The following is a 15,213-nucleotide window of genomic DNA, read 5'->3' on the forward strand; positions in this document are numbered from 1 at the left end:
ACAATATAGTTTGGTTAAATATGCTGAGTGATATAAAAGATATATAACTAATACCTTTTCTATAAAGTTTAAAAACAGCTAAAACTAAATACTAATTAAGCATTACCTTCATTAAATGTAATTGATTAAACAGCAATTAAGCATAGCATTAAACTACTTTTAAAAAGGAAGGAAATTGGGCAGCCCCAGTGGCCCAGTGGTTTAGCGCCGCCTTCAGCCCCGGGCATGATCCTGGAGTCCCGGGATCGAGTCCCACGTCGGGCTCCCTGCATGGAGCCTGCTTCTCCCTCTGCCTGTGTCTCTGCCTTTCTCTCTGTCTTTCATGAATAAATAAAATCTTTAAAATAAATAAATAAAAAGCAAGGAAATTATAAATACAAAATGAAAGTAAAGGGATGGAGAGAAACACAAGTTATTAATATATTAATATTTATATTTATATTAGTAGTATATTAATATTGTTATTAATATATTAGATCTTAGGTTGAGAGATATGTTCACAGATGCTTATATACATATAATTTTGAAATAATCATAAAGCCATGCTTTAAAAAACAAACAAACAAAAAACCCCAAGATAATAACAATGGCCAGTGGTCAGGTTCTTTGATGCAAAGAAAAGTAAATCAAAGGGAAAGATGTGTTCCATCACCCACCGGGCAGTGGTGCCAACTCCATCCCTGACTCAGTCCTCCCCTAAACAGCTCCCTGGAAGGGATAACCCAGGCATGCTTCCTCTGGGTCTTGGGCCCTGACATCTGGGAGTTGCCATCTGGTTGAGGAGCTGCAGAGAGAGGGTGTGTTTCTGTGGCCTGAGGACTGGAGCACACCTGTGTGATGGAGGAGTTTCCTCCCCTTCCAGAGAGATCACCCAGGTAGCATCTAGATTGAACACAATGGCAGAGAAGATGTCCCAGGTGTTGTCATTCAGGGGCTCCTCCTTTTCAATTAAAGGGTTAGTCATGGGCCAGCAGAGAAACCCTTGCCAGTTACTTAATCCTTTGCCCTGATCTTACATAGTAAGGCTTTCCCACACACACATGCCCCACTGGGCCGGGGCAGAAGGTAACAGGAAGGAGGCCCCCTCAGTGCTGTGATTACAGGGCTTGCACCTGCAGCCACACCCACACGCTGAGATTCCACAGAAGGGGCCGGGGGGTGTGGTGGTTAAGAGACAAGAAAACAGAGAGATATTGTTATTATCTCCAAATATTTCCCCATAATATGAGATTTGCCAGTGAGTATGGGGCCCTGTTTTTCCCCCATCCCGTGCCACTCACAGGCCTAACGTGATCGAGTTACCAAGATGAATAATGATGGTTCTTTACAGTTTGCAAAATGCTCTGTATAACATCATCACATCGGGTCCTCCTTAAAAAAGAAAAGAAAAAAAGCAACAACCCCGTGAGATGGTTACGATTGTTACCTTTATTTTCCTGAGGCTCAGAGAGGCACAGTGGCTTGTCTACGGTCATGGACCTGGTGGCTGAAAGCAAGACTTCTGACTCCCGGTCTGGTGTTCTTACACCATGCTGTTTCTTTTTCACTAAGATCTCTGTGGTTCCAGAGGGAAAGCTGGGATAGCGTGTCATCTCAGCAGGGGATGGCCTCCTACCCCCCTCAGCTGGCACCTGGCCCTTTCCCACCAAGGCAGAATGGAAACAGAGGCATGGGGCTACATCCTGGCCTTCTGCAGCTGGGGGGAAGTGGTGGCTCTGAAAGGAAGTATCTAGAGAATGGCCTTCCTGCCACCTGACCCGAAGGCCAGGACTGAAGCAAAACTGTGTCCGAACAGCAGAGCTCTTTTCATTTGTTGCCTGAACCTTCCAGACAGTATCCCCTGGTGCCCCTGACCATGCTGTTTCCTCCGGTGAGTCTAGGAAAGGGTCTCTCAGGAATCATCACACTGTCGTTTAAAACAACTATTTAAAGGAAATGCTTCAAAATTTAGCGTTCTAGTCATTTTTATCAAGTAGCGATTGCTCATTGTAAAAATAGCATAAGGGCAAAATGGAAAAATGAATTAATGGCCTGGATATCAAGTGGATATCTCAACCCACAGCATCGGACTACAAAGAGATGAGGGAAAACAGTAATTGTATTTTTATCAAAACTTACGTATATTAACGTACTTTGTTACCGAAACCTAGGCATTAAGTACAATTGTTCTTCAACCCATATTACAGTTGAAGAAACTGAGGCCCAGGAAAGTTAAGGTAGAATCCCACGATCACACGGCTGAGGCAGAGCTGGTATCCACTCCCAGGCTTTCTGGTTTCCGTGACTGTGCTGTTAAGTACTCTTGTTAACTGCGTTTTCTGCCTTTTTTTTTTTTTTTTAAAGCAGTTTCCATGCCCAGCATGGAGCCCAGTGTAGGGCTTGAACTCTTGACCTTGAGATCAAGACCCAATCTGAGATCAAGAGTCAGACACTCAACCATCTGAGCCACCCGGTTGCCCCACATTTTTTGCTTCGGAATGGCCATCCTATTTTGCCGTGATAAGATCTAGGACACCTAATCTGAGAAATAGGAGCTCATAAGGGAGAAAAGGAATTGCTGGAGACGATAAATGATACAAGAAAATGCCTCTGACGTTAAGAAAGACTTGAATTTTCCAAGGGCTCACTGAGTTCCAGGCTGAGATTGAGCAAAAAGGACACACATCTAGTAACATCCTGTAAAAACTCCTCAACTCCCAGGATTAAGAGAACTTATTCTCTGGAATAATTGTCCAGAAGCTTATAAATAATAAGCAATAAAGAACAAATAGCTTGTAAAGGAGCCTCAGACTGTTCATTGGGCTTTTCATTTACAACACTGGAAGCTAGAAGACTGAATAGCATCTAACGACAAATGAAAGAAAATGACCTTGGCCTAGGAATTCTTACAACCCCACCTGACAAGTCTCACCCCTCAGGGTGAAAGTTATTTGTGGATATGATGTAGAGAAGAGAGTATAGCACCCACACACCCCATTTAAGGAATGTATTCAAAAGAAGAGCTTCTCTCCAAGCAACAAATGAATCAAAGCAAAAATCTCAGGATAGGGGAATATGAAGAACAAGGAAACAGTAATGGGAAAAAATCAGGCTAATATAGAATATACGTTCATATACCTTAATCTAAATGAATAATGACAGCAACTAGCAATTTATCACTTAAGTTTGTATTTACGTTTATGATGGAGATTTATTTTTTTATTTTTTTTTTATGATGGAGATTTAAAAACACTCCTTAATAATCAGATTTAGCAGGAAAAAGAAAAGCAAAATCCTGGAGGAGTGGGCTATTTCATTAACAAATTCAAGTGCAGGAATGGAACGAGGCACCGTCTGATTCCAGAGAGTAAGTGAGGAGAAGAGCAGCTCTCTGTGGGTAGGACAGGACCCCGTCATTTCAGGGACACCGAAGGCCCATCTCTGCAAACATTCTTCTCCTGTCTGCTCAGTGGCCTTTCAATCAAGATGAGAAATGAGTTCTTTGCTTTGAGGCTTTGTTCTCTGCTCAGAGATCTCCCAGGACTTGAAAATGTCTTTATTTTAAATGAATCACTGTCCCCCAGCAGAAGTTTACCTGTTACATTTTATCCGAAGAAGAGCTTTAGTGGGGCGCCGGGGTGGCTCAGTGGTTGAGCATCTGCCTTCAGCTCAGGACCTGATCCCGGGGCCCTGGGTTCGAGTCCTGCGTCAGGCGCCCCACAGGGAGCCTGCTTCTCCCTCTGCCTATGTCTCTGCCTCTCTCTGTGTGTCTCTCGTGAATAAAGAAATAAAATCTTAAATTAAAAAAAAAAGAGCTTTAGTGAGGAATTAACAGGGCAGAGCATGAATTGCAGGGAAGGGCACCTGCAGTGGTGAGAGAGGTGGGCAAAAGACCTGGAAGGAATTCAAGGGGGTAGTTCCTCTCCCCATCAAGCCATCCAGTCCCCCTCACAGGTTGGGGTGCCAACTCCTAGCCCTTCCTTTCCTCTCCTCTCTTCCCATCCTTTGTCGTCATTTCTCCAAACAGCATTGAAATTGTTAGTAAGGTGGCTGATGGGACAAAGCATTTTTTTCTTTCTTTCAAGCCTAATTCCTGAGAGAAGCAACTGCTACTCCTGGAATTTCTCGAGCTCAGAGCATAATTAAGTGTGACTTTTAGCCCTGAACAATCACACTGGGGAGCTCTTGAGCAGTCTCCTTGACATTTGGAAGTGTGAACCTTATCTGGAACAGCCCTTTGCAGGCTGAGAGACCTTCCTGCATTTTTGAACTTGAGCCACTTCAGCCCCACTGTAGTTATTTCTCATTTCTGTTTTTCGGTTACACAGCAACAGAAGATTCAGTTTGAATACAAGGGCTTTTTTCATTAAGTCAGAGAACTAACTTTAAGCTTAAGTGGTCATAGCTCACAGCAAATACAGGGAAATAAGTATTGCTTTGGTTTTCTTGCTTGTGTTAGTCTCCTCTTGTTATCATTGATGTGTAAGGAACACAGGCCTGGGGCCTGAGACTTCTCCCAGGTTCTCAGACCTCCAGCTCCAAATGCATCCTGTCCCATGGTTCCTCTGCTCTGCTGTGACCTGCGGTAGCTCTAGGGCTCAAGCAGGTGTCCCTGTTCCTGCCTTCTTTCCTTGCCACATCTGTATGTATTGCAAGAATGTCCTCACTGTAGGGGACAGTATTTTTCAATTATAAAAATTGCTCCATTTGGGTGCAATTATACAGACATATCATAGTTTTTAAAAAGATTTTATTTATTTAGTTGAGAGAGAGCATGCATGAGCAAGAGAGCAGGAGCAGGGGCAGAGAGAAAGGGAGAAGCAGACTCTCCGCTCAGCAGGGAGCCCATGTGGGACTCGATCCCAGGACCCTGAGATCATGACCTGAGCCAAAGGCAGATGCTGAACCGGCTGAGCCACTCAGGAGCCCCCCAGACATATCCTTTTTATTACAAATAGCTGCTGTAAAGTGCAAAAGCATTGAGTTAGGCATTTTATGCATTTTCTCTATTCTCACGCAACCATGTAAACTTGGTATTATTATTATTCCTGTTTCACAGATGACGTTGTGGTTATCTATTGCTGTGTAACAATCATCCCTTAAACATTGGTGGATTAAAATAACTATCTATAATTATATGCTTAGGCTTCTGGGGCTGGGATGCTCAGCTGGGTGGTTCCGTCTTTGACTTTCACATGTGGGTGCAATCAGATGGTGGCTAGGGCTGGAGTCCTTGAGATTGGATATCTAGGGTGGCTTCTTTACTCATGTATCTGATGCCTCAGCTGAGATGACAGGACAGCTGGAGGCTGGCTAAGTATCTGTATCTCCACAGTCTCTCTCTGTCGGGCTTCCTCACAGCATCATAGTATCAGGGCAGTCGGATGTCTTACGAGCGCTGGCTTCTCCAGAGCTAGTATTCCAAGAGACCAAGCCTTCTTGTGACTTAGCATCACTTTTGCTGCATCCCATTGGTCATTATATGCAGCCAAGTTCAATGTGGAACTGTAGAAGAATGTGAGTCAGGGTTCACTGTTGAGTGGACGGTGAGGAAATGGGGGGTCTTGCAGGTTATGTAACGTGCCCAAGATTATGCTGCCAGTAAGTGGCAAAATTGAGATTTGAACCTAAGAGGTCTATCTGACCTCCAAACTCTTTTTCTTTATCGCTCTATTTGTTGTGTTTGGCTACTCTGGTTCTGTAGTATGGCGTATCAAATACTGTGTCTAGGATGGCCTCTTTCAACTTCGGCCAAGCTACTGACAGCATGCAGAGTGGCTTTGCCAAGTTAACAGGAATGAGTAGCACAACTATCCAAAACTCTTTGGGGGCTCAATTTTTCTTCACATCAAGATATTTCGTTAGCAGCTAATCAGTTGTGCTGCTACTCCCAAAGGAATCCAAAAGGAATCTCTCTTTTAGTTGCACTCTGGGGACCATGCATGTAGCCCCTTGACTGTTCCTACAGTCGATCATTGGGACATTGATGAGCAATTATCCATTTAGACAGAATATACATTGCTCCAATGTGAAGACTTTGGCAATGTCAGGAAAAGCTGCAGTAAGAGTACAATTGGGGTAATGACAATCCCTTATAAGTGTTCTGTAGCTTTTAAAGCACATCCACAGGGACGCCTGGGTGGCTCAGTGGTTGAGCGTCTGCCTTTGGCTCAGGGCGTGGTCCCAGGGTCCCGGGATCAAGTCCCACGTCAGGCTCCCTGCATGGAGCCTGCTTCTCCCTCTGCCTGTGTCTCTGTCTCTCTCTGTGACTCTCATGAATAAATAAACAAAATCTTAAAAAGAAATAAAGGACATCCACAAATTTTATCAAAGTCAAGATAGGCTGGGTTTTGCTGCAAAAAAAAAAAAAAAGAAAGAAAAAAAAGAAAGAAAAAAGAAAAATAAAGAAAAAGAAAAAATTCTGGTACCTTAAAACAGCAAAGGTTTATTTCTCTATCATTACAGGTGCATCAGGAACTCTGTTGCCATGCCTTTTGCCTCCTCACTCTGAGACCCCAGGGCAATGGAGCAGCCACTACTCAGAACATTGCTAGTGGTCATGTCATGGTAGGTCTCACTCAGAAATTAAACATTTGGGGATCCCTGGGTGGCGCAGTGGTTTGGCGCCTGCCTTTGGCCCAGGGCGCGATCCTGGAGACCGGGATCGAATCCCACATCAGGCTCCCGGTGCATGGAGCCTGCTTCTCTCTCTGCCTGTGTCTCTGCCTCTCTCTCTCACTGTGTTCCTATCATAAAAAAAATAATAATAAAATAAAAAAAAAAAGAAATTAAACATTTGGCCCAAAAGTGCCATGAATCACTTCTGCTCAAAATTTATTAGCCAAAGAAAATCATTGGCTGTAAATGGTCATGTGGCTCCACCCAACCGCAAGGACACCAATGTAGGACTTCAGAACAAATAACCCTAAGATGTGCCACTTTGGCATGTGAATTATTTTGAGCTGAGAATCATCAAGGCCCTAAAGACTCGGAAGAAACTGACCCTCCCCCTGAGTGCCTAAAGAAATTTAGCTAGAGGACCTGTTCCAGGAAGGGAGCTATCACTGTAATAACCACAGAGTAATATGAAGTAAGGGTAGTAGACAGGGAGAAAATGAGCATAATCTGTTAAAATTCTTCTCTCTGTCCCACTGTTTCTGTATGGCCCGGCAAACTTTTTTTGTGTGTGTGTGTGTGTGCCAAATATTACTCTTTTTCATCTTTCTGTGAATTTTCTTCCTTCTCTTTGAAGCCTCAGACCTCTACCCCCTTCTCCTCAGCTCAGATTGGCATATCTATCTACATAATGGTACCTGTTTTTGGATTCTCATGTGTTTATATGGATTCCTTGTATGTACATAATTAATTTTATTTTCTCCTGTTAATGTGGCTCATGTCGATTTGATTCTTAGAGCAGCCAGAAGAATCTTGAAGAGTAGAATAAAATTTTCCTTCCCAACACCAAGAAGTATAATCTAACATGTGTCTAGAAAGGGATAAAACTGAAATGACTATTTGGCAATAGCACTAATAATTACCACATATAATTGGCTTCTAGTTTTTCTTAGCAATCCCATGATGCATGGAGTTGTAGAATTGTTCTCATTTTCCAGAACTGTGGAAAAGGCAGGAATGACAAAAGAGCTTGTTACACAGTATGTGAATTATGTCTCAACAAAGCTTGTAAGGGTGGAAATTTTTTCCCTTCTTTCCTTCTGGTTTCTTTGGCAGGTCTAATACTTAAATTGCTATAAGACAGATTGACAGGAGAAAAACAAATTTCACACACGTGGAAGTCCTCAAAAATATGACACCAAAGGACAACAAGGTCCTCGAGGTTTATATAGCATCCTGAGCTAAGGAAAAGGGTAGGGGTCTGGGGACACAATGGGAAGGAAGGCCACTCACAGGAAGGTGAGAGGAGATGTTTGTAACCCAAGGTTGCCCTGTCATGCAGATAAGTTTCTCAGGTGAAAAAGTATCTCTGGTAATAGCTCTCCTTCTGGTTCAGGCCCACTTTCCAATGTAAATTTAGGCAGTTGAGGGGGAGGTAAAGAACTTTCCCTGAATCTGCTGGGTTTTGTTTGCCTTTTGCTCAAAATAATCCTTATGCCAGAGAGACGTATTTTGAGGTGACAAAATCTGCTCTCCTTCAAGCTGTTATAAAAAAATTAAAAGTGGGTGAAAGATGAAGCAGAGTGTATAACTTGTAGGGAGAATGAACCCTCTCCTTTACAAGCCTGGTTAATACACAATCACCCTTGAATTCCCACTCTATTCGTGGCCCTACACGTGAGAGAGGCAGAGGGTATAGTGCGGGGGCTCTGAACTTGGGGTCTGTAGCTAGAGGGGGGGTTCACAAACTCACCCCCAAACTGTAGGGAAAATAAATGTGTATAGATGTTCATTTGGGGAAGAGAGAGGATACACTGTTGATATCAGATTCCAAAAGAAGTCTATGAACCCCAGAGGTTATTAGAAAGAACAATGGACCGGGAGCCAAGAAACTGAGTCCTAACCCTGCCCGGCTCTAAGTAGCTGAGTGAACCCGGACAGATCACTTGTCTTCATTTGTAAAGTGAGGGGCAGGCCTCAAGCTCCCTTCCAGCTGGGTGTACACGGTGCAGGCTACTTTGTGCTCAGACAGATCTGAGCTTATACCCTGGCTCTACCTTTTGCTAATTGCATGCCCTAATGCCAGTTCTAGAACCTGTGTCAAAGGTGAATACCAATGCAGGGTTCTTGGAAGGATTAGCAACCATGAGTGGAGAACACCTGGAGGTCATTATTATTAAACGATGCTTCCTGTGAGATTGTCTGGCTTAAGTCCTGTGGAGTTAAATATCTTCATGGGCGTGGTCTACAGGGAACTCAAGGGCAGTTGTGCCAAATCCTCACCCTTGGCTAGTTCCTACTCTAGAAAGAAAGTTTGGGTGGAAGCGTTGCCCAGCCTCGTGCATGTGCACACCATGCCTGTCTCACGTCCTTCCTGAGCTCCCCAGCAAGGTCAGCTCCTGCCCCTGCTTGCTCCTCTAGGCAGGACTGAGGTCTTGAGGAGTCATCATTGGCTGAGTCATGACTTGGGCTGATGGCATCTCTAGGAGACTGAACTCACAAAAAGCACCAATACTGATGGAACCACAAAACCACCCCCTAGGCCATTCCAGCTTTCCTCACTGGGAGCTTCCGGTGTTGTTAGTGTAGCCATTATATTCCAAATTGACTCATTGCTTCCTGCTATAGCTTAGGGGAAGAATTACCAAGCCTAGTTTAGTCTCAAGGTGTCTAAAACCCAAAAGAATCAGGTAATTCATCCCAGGAAACACAGTGAGCTGGTGGTAGCTCCTGGTCATGCCTCCTGTCTCTTGGTTCCTTGTCATTTCCTTGCATGATGTTTTCTATTGCTGCCATAACAAAGAACCACAAGTCTAGTGACTTAAAACAACACAAACTAATTTAAACAACAATAAGATAAACAATGTGCTATCACCACACACCTATTAGAATGACCAAAAGCCAGAACACAGCAATACTAAATGCTGGTGAGGATGTGGAGCTACAGGAACCCTTCTTCATTGCAGGTGGGAATGCAGAATGGCACAGCCACTTGGAAAGACAGTTTGGCGTTTCTTACGAAACGAAATGTATTCTTACCCTATGATCCAGCAGTGGTCTCCTCGGTGTTTACCTAAATGAGCTGAAAATTTACGTCTGCACAAAAACCAGCACGTGGATGTTTATAGCAGCTTTACTCATAATTGTCAAAAGTTGGAAGCAACCACAATGCCTTTTAGTAGGTGAATGGATCGATAAACTGTGGTACATCCAGTCAATGGAATGTTAGTCAGCATTAAAAAGAAATGAGCTAGCAAGCCGAGAAGAGACATGGAAGAAACTTAAATACATATTATGAAATGAAGTTGTCAGGAAAGGCTACGTACTATATAATTCTGACTATAAGATGCTGTAGAAAAGGCAAAACTGGGGGGGGGGGCAGTAAAAAGATCAGTGGTTGCCAAGGGTTGGGAAGGTGGTGAACAGGAGGGGCACAGTTGATTTTTAGGGCGGTGAAAATAGTCTCTATGGTACTATAATGACGGGTATATGTCATGATACGTTTGTCAAAATCTGTAGAATGTACAACACCAAGAGAGAATTCTAATGTGAAAGAATTACTCCGGTGGGCAATGCTGGTAATGGGCAGGGGTACGTGGGAAGTCTCTATTCTTTCCCATTAATTTTGCTGTGAACCTAAAACTTCTCTTAAAACTGAAGTCTTAACAAAAACTGATTACCTAACAATTCTGGAGGTCAGAACCTCACTGGACTGGAGGCTGGTCTACTGAAGCTTCTAGAGGCTGCCCTCATTCCTTGGCTCATGGCCACCTTCCATCCTCAAAGCTAGCAGTGGCTAATCAAGTTTTTTTTCTCATTGTATCACTTTGAGACTCATTCTTCTTCCTGGTCCCAGATTTAAGGACTCTAATGATGGCATTTAGGCACACAAGATCTCCCTATTTTAAGTTCAGCTATTTAGCAACTTTAATTATACCAGTATCCTTAATTCCCTTTTGCCATGTACCCTAACATATCACAGGTTCTGGGTATTAGGATGCGGATATTTTTGGAGAGTCATTATCCTTCCTACCAGGGTCATGAACCAAAGTGCTGTGATAGAAGGTGGTGGTAATAATGGCTCTGGTCATAGTCCCGCTGAGCCTTGCTTGAAGCTACAGGTTAGTGCCTTTCTAATTTTCAACTGTGGCTGAGCCTCTTAGTCCTTAACTTGGTTGGCGCCCCCATATTTTCTAAGCTTCCAGCATTATCCTTTACTTAAATATTAGAGAAAAATACTCAGGCCAGAGGGATTCCCTCTCAAATATTACCAAGAATTCCTGGATGTGTGTTCACCGTCCTGGTTTGTCTCCTCTCACTCCATACTGCTCCTGACTTCTGGATCTTTCCAGTTCCCCGAACATGGGTTCTATGCAATGCCCACACTTTGGTTCCAGACAGGGACCTGCCCATCATTCCTGAAGCAGTGCTGTCTGGAGAGAACTAGGCTAAGATGCCTAATCAATTCCAGTCAAGGTTTGAAGACCTGGTAAGGGCTTAACATGCAGGCAAGGAGACCTCACTGAGCACAATACAGGCAGCCCCAGTGCTCCATCACAGTGTCACGGGAGGCCTTTACTCAACGTCTCCCTCCTCGGGCCCTGCCCAAACCCCCTTACCTCTGAAACCTTAGGCGCCCCCATTGCCTCTTCTAGGACCACCAAAGGAAACAGAATATTGACTTTATCGTGCAGTTTGGCCGCCTCAACCTGGCCTCCTACCTTTGCATAACCAAAGAGCCCGTTAGACTGTTTTCCCAAACAAAACATAAATTCTTTGCCTAGATGAATTCTTCTCCCACTCTTGGAATGTGAAAATGCTGCAGTTAAAAAATACAGCAAGGCAAAAACAGCTCCCTTTATTTCTAGTTTCTTTATTTACCACAGAAAATAAAGTGTTCGTACGTGCGTGGTGATGTAAAAACTGTCTTGTACAGCACCACACACGTCCTAACACACACACATACATGCACACGTACAACTTAGTCAAAGACAAAATACCTACCCTTAGTACTTGGGTTATAGGTTGATATTTTCTATTATATTCATTTTTTAAAATGTTGATCAGGGCTCACTAAATTTTTTTCACAATCTGCTGATGGCTCACAACCTGCTCTTTGAAAAACATTACGCAAAACATAGTACCTCCCTCTCTTCCCTCCCAGGCCTAGGGTAAGTATTTGTGTAATGCTTTAATGCCTACAATGTGGGTTTTAAAGCACACATTATTCCATTCACACCTCCTGCAATGCTAACATTGCGATAATAACTCCCTTTTTATAGATGGGGAAACTGAGATCTGTTGAAGCAGTCCGTCCAAAGTCACACAGCCAGACAGCAGAGTTTGGATGCAGATCTTTGGATCTCAACCCAGTGTCCTTTTCACCCAGACCAGACTCCCAGTTTCATTTTATACCCTTATTAAATAACAACAATCCAACTGAGTACATTTGAAGGTGTAATTGGTTTTATTCAATGACTCATGAATCAGACAGCGTCCCATCTAGCAAATAGAAAGGAGTCCCAAAGAGCTAGAGAAAAGGAAAGATTTCTGAAGGCAGAGAGGGGGGTGGGACAAGTAAGTCATAAATGAAAAAAAAAAGGGGGGGATTATTTGGGGCTAGGTGACCTTCTTTTGGGGGACAGAAAGGGTTCATTAGGCAGACTGACTTACTTGTGCTGACCAGGAAATTCCAGACTGACCAGTTAAGATTATATTCCTGCAAAACTGCAGTTAGGTTAGGTATCAAGTCTTGGTTTGGTGATGTGGGTTTAGCACAAGTGGCTCCACTCTGGGCCTATGTCTTTTTTTTTTTTTTTTTTAATAACTTTCACTCATGATGTGGTTTAGGTTAAACTAGAAAATATAAGCCCGGGCAGCCCAGGTGGCTCAGCAGTTTAATGCCACCTTCAGCCCAGGGCATGATCCTGGAGACTTGGGATCGAGTCCCAAGTCAGGCTCCCTGCATGGAGCCTGCTTCTCCCTCTGCCTGTGTCTCTGCCTCTCTCTCTGCCTCTCTCTTGCTCTCTGTATCTCTCATGAATAAGTAATAATAATAAAAAAAGAAAATATAAGCCCTTTTTCACATATGCTTACTTCTACTTTGTCAGCCTACAGTGGACATCCCTGCCCTGGTCCCTCCCTCACCCCAGGTGCACCTGCCCCCCTTACTGTGTGAGGCCCTAGTACCTGCTTTGGTCTTCACTGTGGCTGGCCTTCAGGCCAAAGGATGCCTCTGTGTACAACAGGAGGGTTCAGCCCCTGCCTCGGGCCAGGAAGGACCTTCGCCCAGGGAGTTGGGAGGTGATAACCAGGAATGACAAACTATGGACCTAGAAAGCCATGAGGGGGGATGATCTAGCCCTGAGGACAAGGAGCTCTGGGCTGAGTATTTCCCTCGGGGCTATCGACAGATGAAAGGAGCCAGGCATCATCTATCCAGAAAATGCCAAGCAGGCAACTGAAGGAGAATCGGGTGGGAGAAAGCAGCATGGGCGCTGGTTTCCAAGTTCAAACACTGCTCCTCCCTCTTGCTCTCCTTGACCGTTGTGCTTCCTTGGCTTTTCTGTATAGGGCAGTTGTTAGGAGGGGCTTATCAACCTTCAACCATCCGGGCTGTTTGTAGGGAAAACTGTCAAGGTTTCTAAACACTGGCCTGTCTGGAGAAACTGGCAAAGAAAAGGTTTCTCGATGGGCTGTGGGGCTGCACAGCCCCTGAGCTCAGAGGCTCATGCTGGCCAAGAGGCCTAGATGGGGGGGCCTGTTGCTCCTTTCCTTGGATCCAGTCCTGAGTGCCTGGTGCATCGGGCACTGTGCCTCCTTCGAGCACCAGCAGGGCCCCTCTGCCCCTGTGTGGGCTGCTGGGGCTTGATGACTTGTGTTTCATCCAATCTGAGACGCCATCGGCCGCACATTACCTTATGCACCACCGAGCACGAGGCCAAGTGCTGAGGAGGGAGGCTCCACATAAAAGCTGGGACCCCGGGATCCAGAAGCCTTCCCGAAGAGACTGGCTGGAAGCGCGCATGGCTTAGTCTTGGCACCATGTGGAGTGAGGAAAACAGTTCTCTCCTGACAAGTCGGACCACCCATTCAGAGAGGTCTGCGTGTCCTGTCAGTGTGGTCTGAAGATGTCACACAGAAGACGCACGGCAGGTGATCTAGGTGGCTGGCGTCCCGGAAGTGACGGGCAAGCGCGCATGCCCTCCCCGGGAGCTCAGCCACCATCCTGGCCACCAGCCCTTGCGGGGCGCTGCTGATTTTGTCACATCCCGACTGCGCAGGAGGAAACGTGTTCCTCAGGGTTAAGGGGAGAGGGAAGCGAGACCCATGTGGCTCTGGGTTACGCTGGTGACGGCCACACCTGGGTTTGCCAGCAACTTCCCTGGTTTCAGCCCTAAAAGCCACACTTCTTGTGATGTCTCTCCGCCGCGGACAAAGGTGGGTCACTCCATCTAGCTCAGTCCTCTTCTGGGAGCGTCGTCTCTGGCCAAGAGGCCTCGTTCAGGCTGGTGGCACCGGGGTGCGCTGCCAGCCCCAGGGCGTGGCCACTTGACCCAGCCGCCAGCACGAGGACTTGAGGCCTAACCTGGAAATTTGGTTCATGAGAATCTGAAGAACGAGGACGTGCCCTGAGAACACTAGGGCTGGCCTGGCTTTGAGGCTCTCTCGGCTTCCTGGGCGGTGGAGCCATTTCCACACTCTTCTCTGCTCACGCTCGGAGGGTGACGGGCTTAGCCTCAGCCTGTCTGCGGCCCTGGCGAAGCGGCCCTGACTGAAGCCGGGAGGCTGTCGTCAGGAGAGCCCCAGTAACAGGAGCCCCACCTGATGTAATCAGCGGGTGACGTGAATTAGCCCCAAACAAAGGCCGAGAGAGAGAGAGAGAGAGAGAGAGAGAGCGAGCGGCTGCACAGCGCCTGTGGCTTGTCTACTAAATGGTGACTCGGAGGTGTCCCTGTTCCCAGATCCTTTTCGCGTGTTTTCCGGGCCTGGGCAGCGGAGAGGGTCACCACTAGCCCGTGCTCCCCCGGGCCCGGGCCTCTCAAGACCACCTCACGCAATGAAATCGAGGTGCTGTCGGCAGCCCCTGAGGTGCGGCGCCAGGGCCCGGCGGCCCAGCGTGCTCCGGGGCGGGTCCCCTTTCTTCTCTGTCCCCGCGTTCTCCTCAGCAGGAACCTGGACCTGGTCCCGAGGGCTCCGGAGGGCCCGAGGGTGTCACTGCCCCGCCACGGCGCAGGCCGCGCCACAGGGGAAGAGGCAGGCACTTGACCTCCGTTCTTGCCCTGAGCGCCCCACACCTCTGTCAGGTAGACACTCTCGTCCACGCCAAAAGGGGGGCAGCGAGGTCAAGCCGCTCGCTCAGGTGTGGAGTTGGGACCCGCACCCCTGTTGTGGCAGCCTGCGGGTGACTCCAGCACCCCCCACCCCGCCATGGCACGGGGAAGGGTCTAGACAAGGGGAAGACACGGGCGACGAGGGAAACTCTGATACCAGAGCTTGAGAGGACCCAGGAGGTCCTGCGTCCAGGTGCCAGGGGAGACCAGCTGCAGCCCAGCCCTGAGAACGGGTGGCGGGACCCCCCAAGGCTTCCGTCGGCCCCACTGGCTGGGGGTCACTAAG

The 15,213-nt window shown here is 46.5% G+C and overlaps 1 protein-coding gene across 1 annotated transcript in view; it reads left to right on the forward strand.

Annotated features, from left to right (window-relative positions):
- LOC121491764 overlaps window positions 1–15,213 on the forward strand; it is a 123,349-nt gene that overhangs the window by 49,351 nt on the left and 58,785 nt on the right. The window contains exon 2 of the mRNA XM_041756943.1: window positions 6,445–6,546. Within this exon, the coding sequence (XP_041612877.1) occupies window positions 6,445–6,546 (102 nt within the window). The remainder of the gene's footprint in view (window positions 1–6,444; window positions 6,547–15,213) is intronic.

Source organism: Vulpes lagopus, chromosome 5 (genome assembly GCF_018345385.1).
Source record: "Vulpes lagopus strain Blue_001 chromosome 5, ASM1834538v1, whole genome shotgun sequence".
NCBI classification, from domain to species: Eukaryota; Metazoa; Chordata; class Mammalia; order Carnivora; family Canidae; genus Vulpes; species Vulpes lagopus.